The 27073-nt window shown below is 38.4% G+C and overlaps 1 protein-coding gene across 1 annotated transcript in view; it reads right to left on the bottom strand.

Moving 5' to 3' along the window:
* LOC146463787 (uncharacterized) overlaps window positions 1-27073 on the bottom strand; it is a 73622-nt gene that overhangs the window by 3430 nt on the left and 43119 nt on the right. Inside the window, exons 9-12 of the mRNA XM_085084379.1 lie at window positions 2465-2536; window positions 2227-2298; window positions 2024-2095; window positions 22-93 (exon numbers count right to left, since the gene is read on the bottom strand). Of these exons, the coding sequence (XP_084940505.1) occupies window positions 22-93; window positions 2024-2095; window positions 2227-2298; window positions 2465-2536 (288 nt within the window). The remainder of the gene's footprint in view (window positions 1-21; window positions 94-2023; window positions 2096-2226; window positions 2299-2464; window positions 2537-27073) is intronic.

Genomic DNA, 27073 nt, shown 5'->3' with positions numbered 1-27073 from the left:
GTCTAATATGAATTTACGTACAGTCCATATGGATATTCCTCTTTATCGTGAGATTCAGGATCTAGGTTTGGTAGCACCCATGATGCCCATTCCCTGCCAAAGACAAATAGAAACGTAATTTGGTTATCAGTTTCATTAGTTTTTACTCTTCATTAATGACATGGACCCAAGCTGCTAGCAACCTATCGGTTAATCACGTTTCTATAACATACTCTGCTTTCACGCAAAAACTGTTTTCCATTTCTATTCTATACCAATTTTTTTAATTTTTATTACTATTTATTTATTGTTGTTATTTAGTTTATTTGCCACACACAATTAAGTTACAATGATTAATAAATTACAATGATTACAATGATTACAATGGTTACAAATGATTACAAAGTTACAGTGACTAAAGTACAAGAGATAGAAAAGGCGAGGAAACCTACTAAAAACCATGGGGCTTGTAAAACTTAAAGGTTCCCTCCCAGAGAAATAAATGAGCATTTTAGCGTGCTACCACAAAGACATGGAAACACAGCATTCAACCAATCAGTGAGCGAGGACGGCAACGCCAGCGAAAACGACACCGGAAAAATATAACTTTTCAGTTGCGCTACTTCGCGATTATTTCAACTCGTTCAAATTCTACCCACTAGGAACCAAATTGGTAGGAGTGGCGTTCAGGTTAAGAAAGAAAATGAAAAATTTATTGTCGTGTACTCGCGTCCTCCACAGAACCTTGAATTTGGTTATTTCACGTTGTCGTTTTGCAAAGGACGGTAGAAGAAATGTACCAAAATTTAAAACGCACGTGCAGGTCGATTGTTTTTGTTCGTTAAACCTATTGTTTTGCGGCATTGTCGTTGCCGTCACCGTCCCCGTTGCTTAAAGCCAGCGACACACCTGGCGATTTTATACGCCGATCGGCGCGATCGGGGAAAATCGCCAGGTGTGACTGGTGCAGCGATTTCGATTTTCGCCGATATCTGACATGTCAGATATCGGCGATTAAATTCGCCGGCATTCGCCAAGTGTGACCGTTCCAGCGATTTCCTACGTTTATTGCTGCGAATCGCCAGTAAATTCAACCAATCAGGTTGGGCGATGTTATCACATGACTTCTCAAAACGCCCCTCGATGGAGCCCGGGAACAAGGCTGAAGTGCCACATCGCCGCGATCGGCGAAAAAAATCGCCAGTTGTGCCCGCATCAATCGGTGGGGAAACTCTCTTGCGATTTTCGCTGCCGATCAAAATCGCCAGGTGTGTCGCTGGCTTAAGCCAGCGACACACCTGGCGATTTTATACGCCGATCGAGGCGAATTTAATCACCAGCGAAAATCGCAAGAGAGTTTCCCCACCGAGTGATGCGGACACACCTGGCGATTTTTTTCGCCGATCGCGGCGATATGTGGCATTTTGAAAACTCGTGATAAAATCTCCAACCTGATGGGATGCCTTTACTGGCGATTCGCAGCAATAAACGTAGAAAATCGCAGGAACGGGCACACTTGGTGAATGCCGGCGAATTTAATCGCCAATATCTGACATGTCAGATACGGGCCATTTTATACGCCGATCGCCGCGATCGGCGAAAATTGCAATCGCTGCACCGGGCATACCTGGCTATTTTCGCCGATCACGGCGACCGGCGTATAAAATCGCCAAGTTTTTCGCTGGCTTTAAGCTCCCTAAATTAAACAAGAGGCGGCTGACGAGCGGTTTGTACTGAAACAAGATTTTTGACACTTTTTACAGACGTAGGAAAGATAAGGCTTCAGCTTGGCTTCCAAAATCCAGAGGTTTTCTTGTTATTTATCGAAGAAAAAGGTCTACTTACAACTCCAGTCCCAGCCGAATATTGTTATCAAAAACACCTGGGGGCAAGACTTTCAACTGGTTGTCATTCAGATTTCTGTCAAGATGTAAGTTATAAATTGAAGGTAACTTTCAGATAACGTGTTACTTTTATGGAATATAAGACTATATAATGTAACGGGATAACATTCTGTCTGTTTTATGGCAAAAGTTGTACTTACAAACGTCTCAGTTGAGTGAGTCGATCAAACACCCCTGCAGGTAAGTCTTCTAGTTCGTTGTTATCTAAGTTCCTGTTAGAATTAAAAATAGTCACTACATAAATTGAAGCGCAACTGGCAGTTTACTTATTAATACAACTGCATAGTTAACATGACGTAGCCTCATTACTCAACATTCCTTTACGATAAAGAACTCTACTTACAGCCAAAACAGTTGAGAATTGGAATCAAAAACTCCTTCATTCAAGCTGTTCAACTGATTATTGTCCAAGAAACTAGGAAGAAACAATATCAATGACTTGGTAACTAGCAGTCTACGTATGCGTGATATTGAATAATCGTATAAAGCCCACAACAAAAAACAAGCTTGCATAATTCGAGTCGGAATATATTTTTCCTTTTTTTTTTTCATTTTTTGGACAAGTCAGGAAAACAACTCACAGCCTTTCCAGCTGAGTGTTATTATTGAAGACTCCTGAAGGCAAGTTCGTCAACAGGTTCTTACTTAGAGATCTATCAAAAACAAGAAAAAAGAGCTTGTTACTATCAGCCTACTGACTAATGTTATTGGATAATTATATATTACGCACCACAAGCAACAGAATTGCGTGATTATAGGTGGAATCATTGTTTTGTAGACGAAGAACAGTTTGACTTAACTGGCTGACAAAATAAGTGTTGCCACGTAGCGATCTATTAAAAACAATAACAGTGTAGAGCTAAAATTTGTTGTTACATTTGTTTTTTCTATTAATCTGTTTTGCTAAGTGGTGCTGTAAATTTCGTATTTATGGCTACCAGTCATTGATTGTTTCAAAGTACTTAAAACTGCGCGACGACTTAACGAATGAAATAATAAAGGAACTTAACACTTTTCAAACGCTACAAATTATTTCATTCCACTTAATAGTTAACCATATTTAAGCTATTGAAAGTTTAGTTAAATTAAGGAAAACCTGTGCATTTAATTTGTAGTATTGAATAATCTTCGTGAATCTTTAATTTAAGGTGAGGATATGGATGTGCGTTTCCCACCTTGAAACCCTTTATCATATATATGCGGGCTAATAGATTTGAATTTCCCTACAAACGTTATCTTGACTTAACCTGACGCCTAAATGGACAGCCATTGCTACAATATTTTTTTCCGAATGTTAGGAAACACTTATCCTTATCTGGTTTAATGAATCCGCCCCTGAGCCCTAAGTCGATAACACTCATGTCCCTTGGGGTTACACATGCCTATATAACTTATATGGAAGCGTATCTACAGGGGAATAACTGTATTATGTTTAAATCCTTTAGAAACGACAAGTCTACTAAGTCAGACGTGAGCAGAGAGGGTTGAGCGGTGAGGGGTGGGGGGTGGGGTGGGAAGAAGTTTTGGTGAGGAGTAAGGGATGCGGGAAACGCATATTTTGATATATTTTCTCTTTATGATCATGATTAGCTCCATTTGGCGAATATTTTTTCAAAAACCGGCGTCACTACAAAAGAGTCTTTGCTTTGCTCTTAGGCACGACGTTTCTGATTAACCGTTGTGACCTTTGCATTTTGCGATCGTGGTGTCTTATCCACATCAGTTTATATCTCACCATGTGGTAATTATAGCCGCTTCCAAACACTATCTTCTAACTAATTTACTCAACAAGGCAAATTTCCTGTTTTAAAATTTGAAGAGAAGAGACTTAGACTTCCACAGGAGCAACGGACTTCTTTATGAAACTAGTGTAATAGAGCATATTACGCCAGCAAATACGTTTTTACTTAGGTGAGATATTAAATTAAGGAAATGAAACTGGAGATGAGGCGCTACAGTGTCGGAAGTGTGCTTTGGCGCTCCGATAAAAATTCATACAAAACAAACCTTATTAATCTTCCTGGAACTCTCTTGCCTTATTATTTCGTCAAAACTTACAAAAGAGTAAAAGGATGTGAAAAACTCCAAATATAAATAAAGGAAAGAGAGCGAGGGAAGGCAGTTCTACAAGCGATCAAGATGGCGATTCGGTTTATCTCGAACTCTTGGAACAGAGACCGACGCTTGGAAGCAAAAAAGAAGCCAACACGAGGTGACTAAATAATAAAAAAGCTGAACTCGACCAAAAAAATGCAGAAATCTCTTTACTATGCGAGAAAGTCAAGTCGCTTAAAGAATCACTTGAATCTACGGAAGCAGAGCAAGAAGTCGAAGAGAGAGTTAACACGTCCGAAGAAGATCAAATGAGAAATGAAGAAGAGCTAATTAACAATTAACGTAGTTTTACAAGGCACTGGAATTGTCAGTGCAACGCGGTCACGTGACCGATGACGTCAAAATGACAAGGATTCTGAAAAACGTTCTTTACAGTTCTTTAAACTTGTACTTACAAACGTCCCAGTTGAGACAGTTGATCAAACACCCCTGCAGGTAAGTCTTCTAGTTCGTTGTTATCTAAGTTCCTCAGTTAGGATTAAAAATAGTCACTACATACATTGAAGCGCAACTGGAGGTTTATTTGTTAATACAACTGCGTAGTTAACGTAACCTTATTACTTAACATTCCTTTACGATAAAGAACTCTACTTACAGCCAAAACAGTTGAGAATTGGAATCAAAAACTCCTTCATTCAAGCTGTTCAACTGATTATTGTCCAAGAAACTAGGAAGAAACAATATCAAAGACTTGATATTTTTTTCAAAACCAGCGTCACTGCTTTGCTCTTAGGCACGACTTTTCTGATTAACCGTTGTGTCCTTCCCAAAAAATTGGCAATTTGCATTTCGCGATCGTGGTGTCTTATCCACATCAGTTTATATCTCACCATGTGGTAATTATAGCCGCTTCCAAACACTATCTTCTAACTAAGTTATTCAACAAGGCAAATTTATTGTTTTAAAATTTGAAGAGAGGAGACTTAGACCTCCACAGGAGCAACGGACTTCTTTATGAAACTAGTGTAATAGAGCATATTACGCCAACAAATACGTTTTTACTTAGGTGAGGTATTAAATTAAGGAAATGACACTAGAGATGAGTCGCTACAGTGTCGGAAATGTGCTTTGGCGCTCCGATAAAAATTCGTACAAAACGAACCTAATTAATCTCTCTAGAACTCTCTTGCCTTATTATTTCGTCAAAACTTTCAAAAGAGTAAAAGGATGTGAAAAACTCCAAATATAAATAAAGGAAAGAGAGCGAGGGAAGGTAGTTCTACAAGCGATCAAGATGGCGATTCGGTTTATCTCGAACTCTTGGAACAGAGACCGACGCTTGGAAGCAAAAAAGAAGCCAACACGAGGTGACTAAATAATAAAAAAGCTGAACTCGACCAAAAAAATGCAGAAATCTCTTTACTATGCGAGAAAGTCAAGTCGCTTAAAGAATCACTTGAATCTACGGAAGCAGAGCAAGAAGTCGAAGAGAGAGTTAACACGTCCGAAGAAGATCAAATGAGAAATAAAGAAGAGCTAATTAGACAATTAACGTAGTTTTACAAGGCACTGGAATTGTCAGTGCAGCGCGGTCACGTGACCGATGACGTCAAAATGACAAGGATTCTGAAAAACGTTCTTTACAGTTCTTTAAAGTTGTACTTACAAACGTCCCAGTTGAGACAGTTGATCAAACACCCCTGCAGGTAAGTCTTCTAGTTCGTTGTTATCTAAGTTCCTCAGTTAGGATTAAAAATAGTCACTACATACATTGAAGCGCAACTGGAGGTTTATTTGTTAATGCAACTGCGTAGTTAACGTAACCTTATTACTTAACATTCCTTTACGATAAAGAACTCTACTTACAGCCAAAGCAGTTGAGAATTGGAATCAAAAACTCCTTCATTCAAGCTGTTCAACTGATTATTGTCCAAGAAACTAGGAAGAAACAATATCAAAGACTTGATATTTTTTTCAAAACCAGCGTCACTGCTTTGCTCTTAGGCACGACTTTTCTGATTAACCGTTGTGTCCTTCCCAAAAAATTGGCAATTTGCATTTCGCGATCGTGGTGTCTTATCCACATCAGTTTATATCTCACCATGTGGTAATTATAGCCGCTTCCAAACACTATCTTCTAACTAAGTTATTCAACAAGGCAAATTTATTGTTTTAAAATTTGAAGAGAGGAGACTTAGACCTCCACAGGAGCGACGGACTTCTTTATGAAACTAGTGTAATAGAGCATATTACGCCAACAAATACGTTTTTACTTAGGTGAGGTATTAAATTAAGGAAATGACACAAGAGATGAGTCGCTAGAGTGTCGAAAATGTGCTTTGGCGCTCCGATAAAAATTCGTACAAAACGAACCTAATTAATCTCTCTAGAACTCTCTTGCCTTATTATTTCGTCAAAACTTACAAAAGAGTAAAAGGATGTGAAAAACTCCAAATATAAATAAAGGAAAGAGAGCGAGGGAAGGCAGTTCTACAAGCGATCAAGATGGCGATTCGGTTTATCTCGAACTCTTGGAACAGAGACCGACGCTTGGAAGCAAAAAAGAAGCCAACACGAGGTGACTAAATAATAAAAAAGCTGAACTCGACCAAAAAAATGCAGAAATCTCTTTACTATGCGAGAAAGTCAAGTCGCTTAAAGAATCACTTGAATCTACGGAAGCAGAGCAAGAAGTCGAAGAGAGAGTTAACACGTCCGAAGAAGATCAAATGAGAAATGAAGAAGAGCTAATTAGACAATTAACGTAGTCTTACAAGGCACTGGAATTTTCCGTGCAGCGCGGTCACGTGACCGATGACGTCAAAATGACAAGGATTCTGAATAACGTTCTTTACAGGGAATTCTATTAACATATTGACTTTGGTTGCCTCGTGCCTCCAACTGGCGAAGATATGGCCATCCAAAATGACTAGTACTCGGTCTTCCTTATCTTCACAGTTACTCTTTGCCCCCTTAAGATTTTAAAAACGAGTGAGAGGTCCAATTTTGAGTAACCCTCATAAAGAGCCTTCCAACCATGTTCTTTTTTTTTCCAGTTTATGACACCCAATTCTCATAGTGAAGTAAAACACTTATGACGTAATCGTCCTTAGTTTGGCATGACAGATATTTGTTGGCATGCATTATTTCCACGTTGAGTCGCACCCTTTTGGACATCAAGCTGACAGTTATTTTGCGTTCAAATTTTATCAGGTGCAAGGTATTCTGGGAAGGTTCTTATTTTAATTATATATTACTTTAGTAATTATTAATGAAAGCCAACATTTCCTCTTCCAATTTCCACTTCCTCATCGAATGTTGTCAACCTATCTTTTGCAGGTCGTCCGGGTGGCAAGGTAGCATTTTAGGCGGGGAATCGAAGGCGTTGAAGACAGTGACTAAGCGCAATTTAATTTTCAATTTCTTCATTGGTCTAAACATTATTAGCATAAATGTACTAGTGTTCTATCACGAATGCCTATCACTCGCTATCTATTCTGTGATAGATAGTGAGTAGCGGTTTTCAACAAAATGGCGGCCGCTTCGTCGCGTTTTCGAAGTGTCTGCGACGAGCATATAGATAATTTACTTGTTTAATTTTTAACGACTAGTAGATTTATACTACAATTAGATTATTCGCTCTCGATTTCTCGATTATCACGCGATAGAAATCTCGAGGTCATAATCTATTTGTTAAATAGTTTTCCTCCTGTTCGAAGACTCTTGCTACCTAAAAGTGTTGAGGACATCCTTGGACCATACTTTCTTCTTCATTAGCTTGAGAGATCAGTAGAGTCCATTACTCCAGCTTGTCGTTTAGTGTAGCGAAAGCCGCCATGACATGCAGGGAATGGTACTTACACGCATTATTATTTACCAATTAAGATTACTTTTTGTAGGTGCGTCTTACGGGTTTACTTTATCATTCACAATACTGCTTATCATTGCATGGTCTTTGAGATCTGGGATTACAACAATACTTGCTTAGAACGCTTCAAATTATTTTTGAGTTTATCACCGATTAGGGTCTGTGATTTGAGCGCGAGAAACGAGATATGCGCGTGGGAGTTAAGTGTCAAAGCAGCAACTTAGATTTTTTACCCCCAAGAAAATTTTGAAAATAATCTCACTGAGGAGCAAAGAGATGCACATTGTATAGCACCTGATTCCGGACTGGAATGCACAACTGTGTGTCATCTGCGGTCGCCTGCAAAGCTGTTAGATGTCTTTCGAATGCACTGAACAGCTCACTTGCATACTGATGACAAAGAGACGACTGCCAAGAGAGGAACCTTGTGGCACACCTTAATTGAAATCAATGTGTGCTAGATGTGTAGTAAGTAAGCAAGTAAGCAAGCAAGCAAGCAAGTAAGTTTTATTCAAGGAGGGTAACACATAACAGAATACAGTAATAGCCCGCGTATAAGAACCTGGGTTTTAAGAACTTGTTAGGCTAAAATTTTCATTTTAAGCCCCCTCCACATAAGAACCTATTTAGGCTAAAATTTTAAGTTAGGTTCTTATCAGTGGGGTTGCTGTGAAAGTGTATAGGTAGAAATTGCTGAATTAAGATCATTATCTATTTAAAAGTAACTTGACATAACTTTTTTTTTTCTTTCAAGCTTAAGTACCATGTTGTATGTCAATTGTGTTTGCCATTATACTGTATTATGAGATGATATTTATAATATAATATAATATAATATAATATAATATAATATAATATAATATAATATAATATAATATAATATAATATAATATAATATAATATAATATAATATAATATAATATAATATAATATAATATAATATAATATAATATAATATATAGTATATATTTAGATGAAATTCATATGAAAATACAAAAACCTATTTTAAGAACCTTGGTAGCCTAAATTTGCTTTAAGTACCATTTATATAAGAACCTATTTAGGCTAAATTGAAAAATTGAGGTTCTTTTACGCGGGCAATTAATGTATCTGATAAACTAGTGGCCCTCTATCCTTAAAAATTATTCAGTTACTTAAAATAGACCTAACATAGTGACAGTAGGTTACAAAACTCAAAATTGAAAATGCTGAAATATGTGGAAGTTAAAAATATGTACATGGATTGAATATATTAGTTAAGAACGTAATGCACGCTACAAACTAAGAATTAATGAGCTAAAAGTTATTTTTTAAAAGCAGACTTAAAAGAGCCAATGGTCTCCTTCTTGCGCACATCGAAAGAAATGCTGTTCCAGAGTTTCACCCCACGAACTTAAAAAGAACAAATCCTGTCTGTTTCCCTGTTATAGTAAGGACACACCAAGTTGTACTTTCCATATCGAATAGTTCTGCTATTACGGGCCGAGTTGCGTTATATACCTTGGGCACTCGTTTTCATTTTTGATGCGCCTAAATATTTAAGTTTTATTTTTTTTTTATTTAATTCGTCCTTGAGCGGCAGCCAATTATGCCGTCTATATAGCATCTCACACTTTTCTCCGATATCTGCTTCCAAAATTACACGAACTGCTCGCTTTTGCAGTTTAGGTTCACCTTTGACGTTCTCTTCTGACGCAGTGCCCCATGCGCATGATCTGTACAGGGTTATCGGCTTGACCAACGCGTTAACATACAGATTACCTTCTGCGAGGGGAAGACTACGCTTAATCTTCTTAATTACTGCAATCCGTTCTGACACTTTTTTGCAAAGATTATCAATATGTTCGGTAAAATTAAGGCAATTGTCTAATTTTCTCAATCTCGCTACCGTTGCATGAAATTTTAAGAATCTTGTGTGGAGTTTTCTTCTCTAGGCGTTTGCCAGCTACAAGTAGACTTTTCGTTTTAGAAGCATTGAGTACCATCCTATTTTCGAGTGTCCAATCAGCTATCTTATATATCTCAAATGGTGTAACCGGCGCACGTGATCAGAGGCTAGAGTCCAGCCAGAGTAACTGATCAACAAAGTTTTCCAAACAAACATAGGCAAATTTTCACAAGAACGTAAAACTGTCCGATGAAAAATTGGACAAAGACCGTTGCAAGTGACCTCAACAAGGGAAACAAAGCCATAACTTTGTTGTGATGTGAAAAGGAAGGAAATATTTGTCCAAATATGTCTTCGATAGAAATCCGGTAATGGCGAGTAATCGACCACAAATCGCAGTGAAGCGAGTGACATGCTGCAATATTTTGGGGTAAGGATTTCCTCCTGGTAGAAAGGTTAGTTCTGAAAATATATATTGTTAGGGAAATCCTTTAGAGGATCACAACTCCATGAGTGTAGTAGTACTCTAAAAGTTTGCTGGAAAGTTTTTGACTCAGCTCAGTCAACGCGATGGTCGCTCACGAATTGTGTTGGAATGTCTTGGTTATTGTATAAAACAAATAGATTCCATTTTGCCGTGGGTCTGTACTCTGATAACACACAGAGGACGTCAATTTGTGCAAAGAACATTAGTTACGCTACTCGCCTGCTGCTGGTAGCTACGTCTTCGTTCTGTTTTGACGTCATCTGTGCTCTGTCAGAGTACAGATGCACGGCAAATTGGAGTCTATTTGTTAAATTAATGTTAGCTGTTATTAAAGCTCCAACTAATGCAACAAATAATCACATCCTGATGGGTACTAACACTTGACTTATATTTACTTAGAATGATTTGTAAGCTAGAGGTAAGTTGTGTTGATTAAACAAATTATTTTTTGTTTTGTTATTCTGAGTCATTCTCTTATTCTCCTCCTGCCGAGTAGAACCGATGAAATTAAGCATACACCTTGGTCTCCTCCCACAAGCTGGCCAGTTCTGTACTTTTTTTTTTTTTTGTACAATGCTGGATTTATTTTTTGTCCTCCCAGTCGATGAGAATGCCTTTAAAAGTACATGAGTGATCGATTGAACTTTAACCCCTTCTGATTTCAACACGATTTTGGATGGAGATGTGTAAACGTTTAGTCGCAAAATCATGTGCCTTTTGATTCAGTGTAAACTTGAAAGGTAAAGAGATGCAAGGAGACGCAAAAAAAAAAAAAATCAATCCGAAAATATGAAATTAAATATGAATGACATCAGCTAATTAGAGAAAAGAGACAGAGGACTGTTTTAATGCGAAGGATTCATCGATACATTTTAGTGATTCACTGATACATTTTATATTGCTTTACAGTAAAATTAGTCCGAAAATTTAAGAAGATAAACTGCTATAATAATTAATACGACCTAGTGAATTTTCAAATGCGAGCAATCTAACGTTGATCTCTGTTTAAACAACTGATGGCTCATCATCTGCCCTTGAGTTTCTTTAAAATTCCTACCAACTCACCAGTGACCACAAGGGCAATGACAACGAGCTTTCAGGATTACGGAATGTATTGATATTGCTTAGCGCTACAAAAATAGGCGGCAGGCGGCCTGTATTGGTCATTCGCTCAGCCCTCATACCGCCAACCATTGACCTATCACCTGTTACCCATGACCCGTAACCGTTTACCTCCTATAAATAAATTTGCCGGGTTTGCAGTTCGGTGAAAACTAATTTTAAAAACATCGCATGTTTCAGCGCCTTTTCCTGACAGGCTAGTTAGAAATATAAATATTCGTATGTTTTAGGACGAGTTGCATGGTTTAAGACCCCCGATGAGTTTCTGCTGTTATCTTAACTGTAGCGGGAGGAGCTCGAACTCCAATGTTGATAAGAACGAGAAAGCATTTACTAGAACTCCAACAGACCAGTCCTTCTTTCTTGATATATAAATTTAGTGGCTTGATGGAATAACGTAAAACCTGAGAAGAAAATTATAATTAAAGCTTATAATTAAAGCTTGAATTTAAAGAAAGATTAATTGATCACCCGTGCAGCGAATCTATCTTATGAAATACGTGCTTGAAATGTAACAATCACTACGGATGCAAGATAGCCAAAAAACGTCATCATACGTCTTTCTCCTCCCATGTACCTTAAATAGACGCTTTGATTCTTTCACTCTTTCTAAAAATGTGTCTGTCTACAGGGGCACCCAAAAAGGCAACGACAGTTTTCTCTCAGATCCTTTTAAACGCTATTTTAGGCTATCTGGAGTGCCTTTAAAGCTCTGTGGGTTCATTTTAGGCTGCGCTATAACATTTTTATCTGTTCGGTCATTATAGGGGAACTTCGGTCTTTTCGAAATAACTAGGGCATTTTTGTCCATTTCCCGAAAACCTCAGGTCTTATTTCCTTTCCGAAAATCTTGGCTGACCTTTTTTCGGTACTCGAAACGACATTTTTATCAATCCGAAAACACTAGGCCTTAAATTTTCCATATCACGAAAGTTCGAGGTGAAAATTCCCCTCAGAAAATTGGAGGGGATTAAGGACCTTCCCAACAGGTAATTTACCAAAACGATCCGTTGGGTGCCCTGTGTCTATTTCGAAAACGACGGGAAAACTGAACTGCAACACGATCCTGTATCTTCTGAACTCTTAAAACAGAAATTACCCAACAATCAAGCTAATCATTGACATTAACTGAATACGATATTTTGTTATGTCTCTCACGCACTACCTTATTTACATAAATCACACAGTATGCTCGCGGAGGAAACCAACCAACTGATTAAATTGCAATTCAAACTTGCGTAGACGAACATCATCTAATGAATTTCATAGCAACGAGGGAATAGTAGACAGCTCAACTTCTTCTCCTATCAAAGTAGAACCGAAGAAACGAAGCTTACACAATTTGTGTAGAAAATAACCCTCTTATCCATATCATTTATCCTTTCTTTTACGCCTTTCTTTATTATAAACCCTCGCTTCTAAAATTCCTGAATCTAAGACTTGGGTCATATCTGTGGGACTGGTTTCTTTATTAAATGTGTTCGATAGGTGACTCTCTTGAAACGAGTAGGAAAAGAATTTCAATTTTCTAAGCCGTGGCTGCGGTCTTTCGTTTTTAAAAATAAATTAATAAATTATTGTGAACATCCACTTGGTACATTTATTACATTAGCTCTATTAATGACATGCTTTATGGTTTTCGGTTTAGAGAGTCACAAGTCTAGTAGTTGTGGAAAGTAGCTCGTCTTAGGTACTACGTTTCTCGTGGTGCACGACTCTGACAGCTGTTTCTTGAATTCTTTCGACTTTGGACGCATCCGATGGTTTAGTATCCTGCCAGACTACCGAGCAATCGGTCAGATAGGCTTGGGATAGGGAATCACTGAATGCCCACATGATCAAACATTGTCTCTGGTAACACCAAAATTGAAGGAGAAAAATATAGTCTCTCTCCCAACATATCAAATAAGCCATAGCGGCAAATGTAAAGCCTCGGCTAAACGATGAGACATTTTCTTCTTTCTTGATTGGGTCAAACGCGGAACTTCACACGAACTCAATTCATGTTAATTAGTTGAATTGTGTTCGACTCATGTTAAGTACGGTGTTTGAGTTCGACTAATTATATTTGGATCGGCTGAACCGCACCAGGCGTGAAGAACGGTTAAAGATTGACCTTGGGTCAAACGCCCGTCTTCACATGAGCCGAAGCTAATGCATGAATTACCTTAATGTCTTTCTGAATAAAACAGGGCTAGTGCTGGGCTGAAAAATGACCCAACTTCGAATTTTGGTTTTCGCTTAATTCAAAATAGAACTAGGCCACAGATCAAAAAAGAAAAACGTTTCCCTTCAAGACCTTATCACTTAATTCTCAATAATAATAATCTTTATAAAGCATGATAATGTTATCGATTTGATGATGAAAATGCGGGTAGAATCATATAGGTGTCCTCATGACTTGAACATTAATATTCTTGTTATCTGTCGAATATTATATTTTGACCTGATGATGGTGTCATGAGGACACCGAAACGTTGTCTTAAATATGATTCTACCCGTATTTTTCATCAATAATAATTTTTGATTCGTTTATTTGTATTGTCGTTTTCTATGGATAACTAATCGAAACCGATAAATTTAAATTAAACATGCAAAATTTATTGAAGAAAATCCTTCATTATATTATTTAATTCTATTTTTTTTTTTTTTGCCAATAAACCCATATTTTCATTCTTTCTTTTGGTAATTGTCTGATATCCTTGACATGTATTTCTTGACCGCTTTCCTTTTTATTTGATCTGGCGACTAATTAAGTTCGACGGTTTGCCCGGCTGGACGAACTTAATTAATTTTGGTCGACCTAAACCGTAATTAGGTTCGACTCATGTGAAGCAATGGTGCCGTAATACAAAAATTAAAAAAAATTAAAATACAAAAATTTCAGCATGCTCATTAGCTGAGAGCACGTCAATTAATCCCAAACAGTGCAGAAAGTTGAAATTGAGTGCAACAAGTTAAAATTGAGTGCAGAAAGTTGAAATTAAATTGATTGACAGGAAAGTCGCGAAAGCGCAACAACACAAAATGGCGGACAAGTTACGAGAAAGTCGGTAACAACGTTTTAATTCAGAGTTTGAAGGAGAATGCTAAGAACAAAAACACCCAACAAAGCACAAATAATTGGCTTAAAGTCTGGAAGTCTTAGGCTTCTCAAAAGGGCCAGGACGAAAGTATTGAAAAGTACGAACCGGAAGCCCTGAACAAAATATTCTGGAGGAGTTTTACGCAACAGTTCGTAAGAAAGACGGGGAAGACTACGAGCCTGATAGCCTTCGCGTAATGGTGACTGCTATTGACCGATACCTAACAGAGAAAGAGTAAAAACACTCAATTATTCGCGACAGAGAGTTTAAAAGCTCGAAGCAAGTTCTGGCGGGAAAAGCCCGCCTACTGCGGCAACAAGGCAAAGACAAGCGGCCCAACAAGGCGAGAAGTCTGACAACAACCGAGGAAAATGAGCTGTGGGAAAAAAAGAAGCTGGGAAAGGGAAGTCCGCAAGTCCTTGTCCAAACAGTTTGGTGGCTTCTGACCCAATATTATGGTCTTCGAGGTCGACAGGAAAACCACAGCATGACGGTTGAAGATTTTTCCTTTGGATTGGATGAAAACAACACAGAGTACGTCGAATTCATCGAGAACCCGACAAAAACACGCCAGTCCGGACTGTCCACAAAGCCCAGAAGCTTCCTTCCAAAAATGTTTGCAACTGGAGATGACAGATGTCCCGTGGCGTTGCAATCTTCAAAGAGTTTCTGTCGCGTCGTCCTCCCGAAATACGGACAACCGGTCCACTTTATCTGTCTTGTGTGCCAAATCCGTCCTCACAAGTTTGGTATAAGCGGCAGTCGATGGGAGTGAACAAAATCAACGACTTCATGAAGTCCGTCATCAAAGGAACGACCCTAGAAGATTCATTGAAGACCTTTTCAAACCACAGCACCAGGAAAACAGTTGTAAAGAAGTTGAAGACAGCAGGCCTAGAGCGAAGTTCAATTGTTAAAGTAACGGGCCACAGAAACGAGAAGTCAGTGGATGGCTATGACGAAGGAGATAAAAGAGAACAGTGACAGCTTTCCCACACCATCAGCCACGCTTAAAACATCAGCAGCCAGTTAGCTCGAGGAAACAGCTTTAATAGTAGCACCAGCAGCTCCAGCAATATTTTTAACCCGTTCTCGCCAGACACTCAATCGGCTCAATGTGGAAACAACTTCAACCAAGCAGCTTTCGCGGCGTTTCAGATGCCAAGTTATATCTCTGGCCAGAATGATCAGCGTCAGTGTTTCACGAACATAAACCATTTCCACCAATGTCAAGTCACTTTCAACATGGGAAACACAGCAGCTCCCGTAAAGCCACAGTCAGCCGCACCGCTTGGCGAGGACAGTATTTCTCACTGATTCACAAGTTCAAAAAGCTTCAAGTTTTGAAAATGTTGATCGATTTCGCCTCAGATTCGACAACAAATAACATCAAGTTGACTTCTTCAAATAAACAAGTTTTGACGTCTTTTCACACCTCTTTTCTCCTTGAGGTCCATAAAATGTAAACGCTTTAGAATGATAAATGCTTCCAGAACTTGATCTTTATCGATTAAGAGGATATTTTTGGTCTGTAAGGCCCGGTTCATAAGTCGAACTTTACATGAGTCGAACCTAATCATTTGGTTGGGCGCATGTAAAGATTGACGTATGAATCAGTTAGGTTCGACAGATTTGTATTTGGGTCGACCCGCCGTTGTATTCGACTGCGCCAGTCGAATAGAGCGGCAAAAGTTCTACTTCTATTCAGACGTCGAACTTTTACATGTGCCGAGCCAAATACATACGTTACGTATAAATAATATAAATTGTATCTATCCCAGAGGTCTGCGCGTCCCATCGACTTGGCATGCGCAAATGACTTCATTCTGAACAAGATGGCGGGAAAAGAGGAATGTTCTTGTTCTTCTTCTTTCGAAACAACTAAATATACTTGTCTGAGATGCGAAAGATCAAAAAAAAAAAAAGAATCTATTCTTGATGTGCACACGCACTTCAAACCGACAGAAACTTTCCAATACAGGCTATATCAAAGGCGAAGCCTCAAGACTTCTCAGAACAAAATCTTCAAAAATAACATTTGAAGAAAACATTTCTCTATTCAAACAGAGATTACGCTATAGAGGTTACCTCGATAACCTTATAGATAAAACTTCTCAGAAGTCAATTTCAGCGAAAGAATGTCGGCACTACAAAACAAACAAAAAACGCACAAAGACATTTTACCGTTTGTTTTGGAATATCGCCCTTATGTGCCTAACCTAAAACCATTCAGACGAGTTATTGGCACTTGATAGAAAATCAGCATCTGCTAAGAGAGATCTACAAAGACCCTTCCCTACTTTCGTACAGAAAAGGGAGATCTTTGAAAGACGTACTCCTAAGAGCAAATTAGCTTTGAAGGTCATATTCATTTTACCAAACAAGCTCTTCCATGTCAGAATTCATCTTTCCCGCTTTTTGTATCTTGTTGAGTAACAAAAAAAACAGCGGCTGACCACGAAAATCTATTTTCTCACTTTAGCTTTCAGTTCGACTTCAATTAGGTTCGACGTCTGAATCAACTGCCGAACTTAATTATTGGGGTCGACCTTAATAGGTATTAGGTTTGGCTCATGTAAAGTTCGACTTATGAGCCGGGCCTAAGTTTCCACAAGTGCTCGCATGTCAATCAAGGTTGTCATTTTTTTAATAATAACGTTAACGTAGGCGGTACCAGTGAGCCGTGACGCAAAATAATCACATGATTTGTGTCGTGCAATTTGGGATAAATCAGCACTCGAAAATTTTTCAAAGACTACAAATTGCACACGACCTACGGGCTCGTGCAATTTGGTTAGCCTTGGAAAAATTTACTCGTGCTGATTTATCCCAAATTGCACTCGAAATCATCTGATTACCTTTTCAAATTGTGATGTGAGTAGTTAAACGCAAATTCTACTTGTGATTGGTTGCCTTTCTAGCCCAGAAAAGCAATGCGGTGGCTGAACGAGCGAACTTTTGTTTGTGACGAAAAATGTTGGATCAAAATGCCTCACCTAGATCAAACATAGAAAAGCATTTAAAGGGACAGTGTCACGCTATTTTTAGTAACACATTGAAAATCAAAAAGACACTATTTGGTTGAAAGCAGCCAAGATATAATGACAAAATTCCATTAAAAGACTATCAGAATGCGAAGAAACTATCCACGGATATTTTAGCCGGCAGTTGGCCAAGATAAAGAGTGGTTCAAATTTGAAAACGTCTGGCAGACGTTTTCAAATTTCGTCGTCTTAACGCACTAAAAATTGCTGGCTGTACTATATTTTTGTTCAACCTTTCGTCTCAGAATCACTATTAATATTTCTTTAAATTATCGATTTAGAAATTAATTAACACAGTGTTCAAAGTTTAAATTTTGTGAATTTTTGCCAAAAATCATGATATCTCCCATGATACTGCCCCTTTAAAATGAAAAGTTTAGAGATGAGGCTAAAAAGTGAAACATGTTGGACGGAGATGTGCACTAATGAGTCTTTTAGCCGGTATTTAACAAACCACACAAAAGAACATGTGTCATTTGATTCAAGGAATAAAGGTAAAGAAATGAGGTACTATTTTTAATAGGAAGGATTTTTCTACAGCTGTCAATTGTGAGTTAAAGTTGCTTAAAATGCCCGTTGTCATTAAAATTGAAGGCTATTTTCCAGTTTACAGTTAAACATTGTTCCATTGAAATGTGGATACAAATGGGAAGTTTTTAGATAGCAAGAGAAACGTAAGAGTTCTCATGGAGGAACCCTTGCGTCTCTCGAGGCCTTGTTTTAGAGACCAAGAAGAAGAGTTTTACTTACAGTCCAATCAGCTGGGCATTCTTATCAAAAACTCCTTTGGGCAGTTCTTTCAGTTGGTTGTCACTCAGCCACCTACCAACAAATAATCATACCCGGATGGTGACTATCACGTGACATATATATTTCATATTAAGTTTAATGTTTAGGATACTATTACTTATCGAGGGTTATCAGAAAAAAAAAACATTTTTTTTAAATTTTCTGTTCGATTCTTGTCTTGAAGATTAAAAGGTTGCCCAGGGAAGATCCCGCTGATAATACAAATATTTTCTGTAGTCCCTATGTAGTTTTCCGCACATAATCTAACAAAAAATCGTTCAGTTGCTTGGGTTAATCAATAATTTTCCATTTTTAATTGGTTCTAAAACACCACCGATGAGTTTCTACTGTTATTCTACCTGAATATCATATTTTGTTATGTTACATCTTCCAGGCACTCACTTCCCTATTTAGGTAAATTACTCAGAAATGGTGGGGACTTTTACTTCTGGTTCAATAAAAGTGAGTAATTACTCTCGCCTTTTGGCTTAAGCGAGATTTAGATTAAATCATTCCCAGCAACGAGGTAATTCACATGTCAGTATTAATTTACGTTGTATTGTCAGCCATGTCTTTTTCTGTATTTCATATCGTAAGATTTATCAAATTTTCTGACCATGCCTTGCAAAGCGGTGAATGTCGTACTGGAACCGAACATTCAATCATTTAGATTCCATGTAGATCATTCGCAGTCATTTTATCGAGGGAATTGGCCGTTGTTATTAAGAGCGGCTGCCTGTAAGAATCGAGAACTGCATTTCAGCGACCACTTGGTCGAATTTCTGATATTTCGTCTGAAGATACCCTTGGATTAACTATTTTCGAAAATCATATTTTAAAGTTCCAAGGTATTTTATTTTTTGAGAAAATTGCAAGAGATTGAAATGCGGCCTAGGTGCGGTCACGGGCCGATGAAAACCGCGAAAATTTAGGTCAAAGGACGAAGCCCCGTTCACGGTGTAAAATAACCCAATGAACTTGAAACTTTACACAAACCTAGCCAACCATTTCACAAGAAAATTAATACAATAAACATCCCAAACTCGCTGGCTGCTTTCTAAAGCATGCAGATTTGTGTACGCCATTCAAAATGGCCTTGAAACTAATGCCTATTTTCATTAAATAAAAAGTGTTTCTGGTATGTCATTTTCTCTAAATTAAATCTCATATATCGAAAGACAAAGAAAAGAACTTTATTTGGTCCAAGTTTCAAGCTCTGATTCAAACTCTTTCCGACTCAAGGAAGATCGAATATGCGTGCGATACTTGCGGCTCGCAATTCACGTCACGAATTATGAGATCAGAACCGATTCACAAACACTTGACATCTGGAGCCCGTGAATGTTTCCAAACATCACATATTGGTCCCTAAAACTAATCAGACTGACTGAAAACAGCCATTTAATGTTTTCCGATCCCAGATTTCTTTCCTATTCTGCTCTAAAATAATATATTTATTCCGGTCAATTAGCCTACGAAACATGTGCAACAAATTTGCATACCATTTCGATGTCGCTGGAAAAAGTAGTGCAAATCAAACTTTACAACTCCTTTATCTTCTTAAATGAAGCAGTCGATCAGTAAAATGGAGAAAAACGTGTGACTTTGTACCTGTCGTGTTGTTTTGAGTGTTCGTTTTTAACAGCGACGGCTCTGAATCAATAGGTGGTTTTCACCTCACACATCGTCACGCAAGTGAAAAAATAAAATCCTCAACCATTCAATAGATAAAGTCAAGAAATTGATATGTTGTAGAAGAGTGATACATAAACAACGTGTGAAAGCCACAGGGCTGTGCCATATCTCCTAATCGAGTTATTCGAGAAAATGTACCACGCAAAATAACAGAGTTTAGTATGGGACGCCATGTTGGTGCCCCGTCTGATGGGCACCAACATGGCGGCCGGAAACCAGCAAAAACATCTGGAGTTTCCCTTGGCTATTTCAAAGCCTTTCTTCTCTCTGCTGAACTTTCACACATTGACATTTACGCTTCTATTACATGTTAGCTGATCAGACCTAAAAAAAACACGAGGCGAATCCATGTTTTCATGTACGTGACATGTTTAGAGCAGCAATCCTTCTGTCACACACTGCGCAAAAATCTAAAATTCAAACTGCTCTATTTTCAAAACAAAGAATGCTATCCTGCTGAAAACAAGCAAGCCGATGGAAATTTAGATTTTCTTATATGTGATGAAGATAAAAACCCAAAATTGTGTTTAGTTATGAATTTCAGTTTTTTATGACGTCATGTGAAAACCAAGAATAAGCCAATGTGACAAACCAACTGTAACTCGATATTCACTTCGCTGATGCCGGTAACGCGCACGTGATCCTGGCCAGGCACTTACGCGTTTTGGGCGCTTTTAGAAAAGTACTGCTTGTGAGCTACGACTACTCTGGTGATGATGACCTTGTCAAGCCTAAGGACTGTACAACAGATCCGAGAGCCCACCTTTCCAGCTTTAGTTTTTTTCCGCAAAAAAAAAAAAAAAAAAAAAAAAAAAAAAAATCGACGTTCAAGAATTAGTGTCAGTTTTTGGTTTTTTGACTTACAGTAATGCAGATCCTGGAACGTCGATGTTTTGCGAAAAAAAATCTACCCATAACCATCATCCCCACGATTAAAAATATAAAATTTGTAACTTGGAGGATATCAGAGTAGTGAATTTCCCACCGACCAACCCGACCTCCCCCACCCCCATCCCCCCTGGCGATAAGCGTCAATTGTGGTTATTGTTTACTTTCCTAAACCGGTTTTCTCGTTGTTCCTGCCAGTTTCTTTCAATTTCCGAGAAGATAGGAATCTTGCCAGCCTTGGTCTGTCTGGTGAAGGCCACGAAAACTAACTTATTACCAGCGCAAGCGGATGAGGGCCGTATCTACCCTATTACTAGCACGAGCGGGTGAGGGCCGTAACTACCTTATTACTAGCACGAGCGGGTGAGGGCCGTATTTCGCCCATTAATTTTCCAATTTCAGATTTCATGTTATTATTTTTTTTTTCACGGAGTTGAAAGAAACTGGCAGGAGCAGCGAGAAAACGGTCTAGGAAAGTAAACAATAACCACAATGTTATTGACGCTTATAGCTAGGGGGGAGGGGAGAGGTCGGGGTGGTGGGGAATTCACTACTCAAATATACAGATTTCATATTTTTAATTGTGAGGATGGTGGTTGTGGATGTCTTTTTTTTTTTTTTTGTCGCGAAAAAATCGACGTTCCAGGGTCTGTATAACTGTAAGTTAAAAAACGAAATGACACTAATACTTGAATTTTTTTCCGCGAAAAAAAAAAAAAAGTACAAAGCTGGCAAGACGGGCTCTCGCATCTCTTGTACAGTCTTTTAGCTTGACAAAGTTTTCATCACCAGGGTAGTCGTAGCTTGGCCCACAAGCAGTACTTTTCACTGTTTACAGTTTCTAAAAGCGCCCTCTACGCGCAGGATTTTATACCGAAATGCCTGGCCAGGATCACGTGCGCGTTACCCACATCAGCGAAGTGAAAGTTCAGTGTCACATTGGCTTATTGATTTGAGCCGTCGCTGGAGAAAACGAACACTAAAAACAACATGGCAGGAACAAAGTCACACGTTTTTCTCCATTTTACTGATCGACTGCCTCATTTAAGAAGATTAAGGAGCTGTAAAGTTTGATCTCCATTACTTTTTCCTGCGACATCGAAATGGCATGCAAATTTTTATCACATGTTTCGTAGGCTAATTGACCGGAATAAATATATTATTTTAGAGCAGAATAGGAAAGAAATCTGGGATCGGAAAACATTGAATGGCTGTCTTCAGTCAGTCTGATTAGTTTTGGGGACCAATATGTGATGTTTGGAAACATTCACGAGCTCCAGGTGTCAAGCGTTTGTGAATCGGTTCTGATCTCATAATTCGTGACGTGAATTGCGAGCCGCAAGTATCGCACGCATATTCGATCTTCCTTGAGTGGGAAAAAGTTTGAATCAGAGCTTGAAACTTGGAACAAATAAAGTTCTTTTCTTTGTCTTTCGATATATGAGATTTAATTTAGAGAAAATGACATACCAGAAACACTTTTTATTTAATGAAAATAGGCATTAGTTTCAAGGCCATTTTGAATAGCGTACACAAATCTACATGCTTTAGAAAGCTGCCAGCGAGTTTGGGATGTTTTTTTGTATTAATTTTCTTGTGAAATGGTTGGTCTAGGTTTGTGCAAAGTTTCAATTTCATTGGGTTATTTTACACCGTGAACGGGGCTTCGTCCTTTGACCTAAATTTTCGCGGTTTTCTTCGGCCCGTGACCGCACCTAGGCCGCATTTCAAACTCTTGCAATTTTCTCAAAAAATAAAATACCTTGGAACTTTAAAATATGATTTTCGAAAATAGTTAATCCAAGGGTATCTTCAGACGAAATATCAGAAATTCGACCAAGTGGTCGCTGAAATGCAGTTCTCGATTCTTACAGGCAGCCTTCAGCCGACACAAGATTCTGTACACAAAATTCCCATTTCGTATAGCAAAGAAACAAATGTCATCTACGACTATGAGAATTACGCCCGGTTTAAACGTCTCATTTCACATGTGCTGAATTTAATACCTAATTGGGTCGAATCAAATTTTTAAATTCCACATTTGATTAAGACGTCGAATATATGGAGTCGCATTTATGCACTAGTCAATTGAAACCCCCACCCCCCCGGACCCGGGACAGGTAGGGGGATTTGACAAAGGCCCTGATCAAATCATACCAAAACCTCCAGCCCCTGGGGAAAATCTTGAGATTAAATTCCCCTCCCCCTGGGAACAAATTAGCAAGGCGTTAAAAAAAAGCCCAAACCAAACAAAACAAGACAAAAGAAACCGTTCACACTGGATCAATCAGGAGCAAAATATTATTTAATAAGGCAATAGCTTTCTTTTAATACATCTTAACAAAACTTGTTGTGAATTATTAAATTTTGCAAGAATGTGAATTTCACATTACAACAGAGCATTTCTGAACAGTGGTAGCTTTGAAAATGTTAAACAGCAGAGTCAGCGTAAAGCCGCTTTCGATTTGGTACATCCACAAGTCCCATGCATTTGAAATGGAACCACTCTATAGGGCAGCCAGGATTAGCGCGTGTTTAAGCCTTCTTTATAATTTAGCTCTCACGGGTATATCTTTGACTGACCGCCCTCTCAGTGTAACATATGAGGGGAAGGTCTTTGTAGATTTCTTTGAGCCATATCCATGGTTGTTGCTCTATTAAATGCCAGGCTTTCATGAGGATTTGTTTTAAGTTTAAGTTCTCGGGACAACCTCTTTCCTGTAGGCGTGATTTAGGATTTTGAATTTACTCTTCAAATATGTTTTTAAAAGAGTTTGTTCTGATAAGTCTCAGTGCTTTGCCTTTGATGAAGCCTTTTTTGACCCCTGGTGGGTGGCACGAAGAGAAATGTGTATATTGAAATGTTTCAGTAGGTTTGAAGTGCGTACGCACATCAAGAACTGAATTGCTTCTGAATCTTTCACCTTTATAAATGTTTGTATCGAGAAATGTTTCTGTTTCTGAAATTTCAGCCGTAAATTTAATTATGGGGTGGTGTTTGTTTGCTTCCTCAATGAACTGCATTATCTCCTCTCCTTAAGTCCAGAGGGAAAATATGTCGTCTATATATCGTTTCCAAATGAGCGGTTTTAAAATCTCCGTTTTTAAAATCTCCGCAAAGGCGACTGCCATTTTTGTACCCATGGCTGCACCATGGGTTTGTAGGCAGAGTTTTACAAAGAGCTGGAATGAATTTTCTTCTTTCTTTTGAATTGTCTTTAAACCAAATTTTGCGAAGCATTTCGCCAATAATCAGCCAATGTGAATGGGGCGAAAATGACAACGTGCAGTAGATTCACTTCGCGAAGAACTTCAGTACCTGAGTCAGCCACAGTCAAACCTCCCTGATTCCCCGAGGTGGGGACACTGTAAAGAAGCAAAACACATGTTATCTACCACCCCCAGGGGACAGATCTCTGATCAAAAGTGCTTATATGCCCCTATTATCCCCCAATCTGTCCCGGGTCCGGGGGGGTGGGGGTTTCAATTGACTAGTGCATTAATTTATAACAGGGCTTTTATAAGTTTCGTTCCCAGGCCTCTTTTGCTTTGTGTATCTTCCCGCGCTAATTCAAACATGGCGGATAATGGAAGCTTTTCGCCTTGCCTTCGCTTATATATTTCTCAGCTCATTCGTGTCAACAGAACAAGAAGACTCGTTATGCAGGTGGCGTTACACTGCGTTCTATCAAGGAGAAGACTGTTTCTGGGGGTTTCTCTTGTTTTGCTGTTGCTACTTTATGCACGAAACATCACACGTGTACCCAGATCTCGTCTACTATCTTGGCGTCGATTAAGCCGGAATACTGAGCATTTCATGCAAAATGAAAGAGCGCATTTTAAACTTGTGTATTTGGTAGGAGAAAAAGAGATCGAGCTACACATCGCGTCCGATTCCGCCATTTTTTTTTTCTCTTGAGCCACGCATGGCATTAGGAAGAAAAGTAGAATTGTGGGTAAAACATAATTTAAAATAAATAAAAAAAAAAATGTGCATTCAATTCGGCACATGTGAAGTTCGACCTATAAAGCAACAGTCGAGCTTCCATCGAATATTCAACTGGCCGAGTCGAAGATGCGGGAGACGTCGCATTTAATTCAGATCTGTCGAATTTAATTGATTTAGACGTCGAACCGAGTTCACATGCATTGATTGCTGAATTAGATTCGGGACATGTGAAATTCGACGTTTAAACCGGGCCTTAGGATGCTGTTGAAGGGGGAAAATTGTTTTTTTTGCGCTAAACTTCCCGCATTTCCAGGACCGAGAGGGGGTGGGGGGTTGGAGGGGATTTACATTGAGTTGACAGGTACATTTACTGAGGTAGAACTTCATTTACAGACTTGTGACTCTTGGTATTTAATACATCTCTGTAATTATATCTTGGATTTAGGAATTTCGAGTAAGGCCTAATATTTGTAAAATCTTAGCTGGATGGTTAAAAAATTCTTTGCAATTATAAATAAATTAAATAAACGATGATGATTTGCATTTTAGTTAACCTAGTAATGAATAAATGAAAGACCATCGCAGTTGGAACTTTCCACAAATTATCAAACTCGGAAAACCTTACCCAAATCCCTTCAACTCTTTAAGAGCATGCTCACTGATAAACATTAGACAAAAAAGGAGACTTTGTTATGGTACTTTTGAGGAAAATGAAGTTCCTGTACCGATGTGGAAGCCACGGCTGTGTTCATCAGTTTGTACCAGGGGCGGATAGGTATTGGGCGGTGAAACGAGCGGTCCGCTCTTCGTGCGATTTGTGATGCGGAGCAGGCACGAGCGCTTTTTTCGCGCTTCCGGTTTGTGTAATGGCTGGCAAAAGTTTCCTTTCGACAAACCGGAAATCTAGTTTTCTTCCCTTATTTTTCAGGCCCTGGTGAAACCTGTCCAATAGGTTTATGAATACTTTTGGCCCAGAACTTAAACATGTTTTTGTCTGAAGTATATTAGTCAATCTTTTGCGTCTTAAGTTGGTTAAATTTGTGTGGATTTGAACAGTGTGAATTATAGTACTTACGCTAATCGTGCACAAGTAGTGTTCGAGTCCTGTTTTGCAAAAGCTCCAAACTACTCACCCTAAACTTTACATGTGTTAAAGACCGATAATTTTTTCATAATATATAACAGAAAATTAACTGGATATATTTGGATATAGCAGCGTTACAAAACTTCAAACTTTACATCTTGCTGTATCGCGCTTACGGCGTTTACTCGATTAATGGCGCGCAACATTTAAATTGTAAACAAACATTTTTCTAAGATTTCTTTCTTCATTCCTCTTGCAAAAACTCAACAAAGTACAAATTGTCACTGCAGAGTGAGAATTCATTTGGAAGGAAGCATCGCTTTTCCTGTAAGCTTTTCCTAAAATGAATAGGCATGTGAGAGTTTTTGTAACATAAATCGACCTTGTACGAATTATGAGTCGATAAAATATACCATCATCATCATGGCAAATTATCACATTTTCATCTTATTAGTTTGGCCTGCTTCTCGCTTTTATTCAGTTGTTTAGTCGTTTCATTTCAACATTATTATCAAATTAGAACGGTATGAAATATACTGAACTGCAAGTGTGGCTTCAATTGTGGACCACATTTCCTTTATTCTTTGGCATCGATTGGGTAATATTCAGTAGGAAATTAAATGGTTTTCTTCTAGAACTTAAATTGACACTATAGAGATACTATTTTAGGCGTGACCTTCACCCATCCCACTTTTGCATACCGGGAACTACAACTATGGCAAATGAACTCCAATTCTACGTAAATTCAGGGTGATGAACACTGTTCATTTTTTTTATCCTTATGGGAACAACTACTTTACATTTCCTTACTAACACTGATGAGTCCAATTCTGATTATGGGAATGTATCTGTCCTTCCAAAGAGACTAAATCAAGATATTTCTCAAGTCCTTTAATATTCCTTACAGTGACAAATGTGTTTATGTTCACAAAACATGTCACTTTTTACTTAAAAGGCTACAATATGATTAGTCTAGTTGCCTTTGATGCTCAAGACTTAATTTAATTATCAAGAACATTAACCAGTCAAATGTCAATGAACTTGAGGAATGTTTATATCTTGGGCAATCAAATGAGCATCTCCCAAGGACAGATGGCCATACCAACCTTGATATAACTTGGGCAGTTGATCTACTTGTACCTTCATTATCCAAATATTCTTAGGTGAACAAGTACAAATATCAAAATGGCAGAGTTAGAACCTACAAATGCTCCAAGCATATGCATTGTGGATTT

The sequence above is a fragment of the Pavona decussata genome, unplaced genomic scaffold (assembly GCF_977016875.1).
Source record: "Pavona decussata unplaced genomic scaffold, jaPavDecu1.1 SCAFFOLD_175, whole genome shotgun sequence".
NCBI classification, from domain to species: Eukaryota; Metazoa; Cnidaria; class Anthozoa; order Scleractinia; family Agariciidae; genus Pavona; species Pavona decussata.
This window is presented reverse-complemented; position numbering and strand designations above follow the sequence as displayed.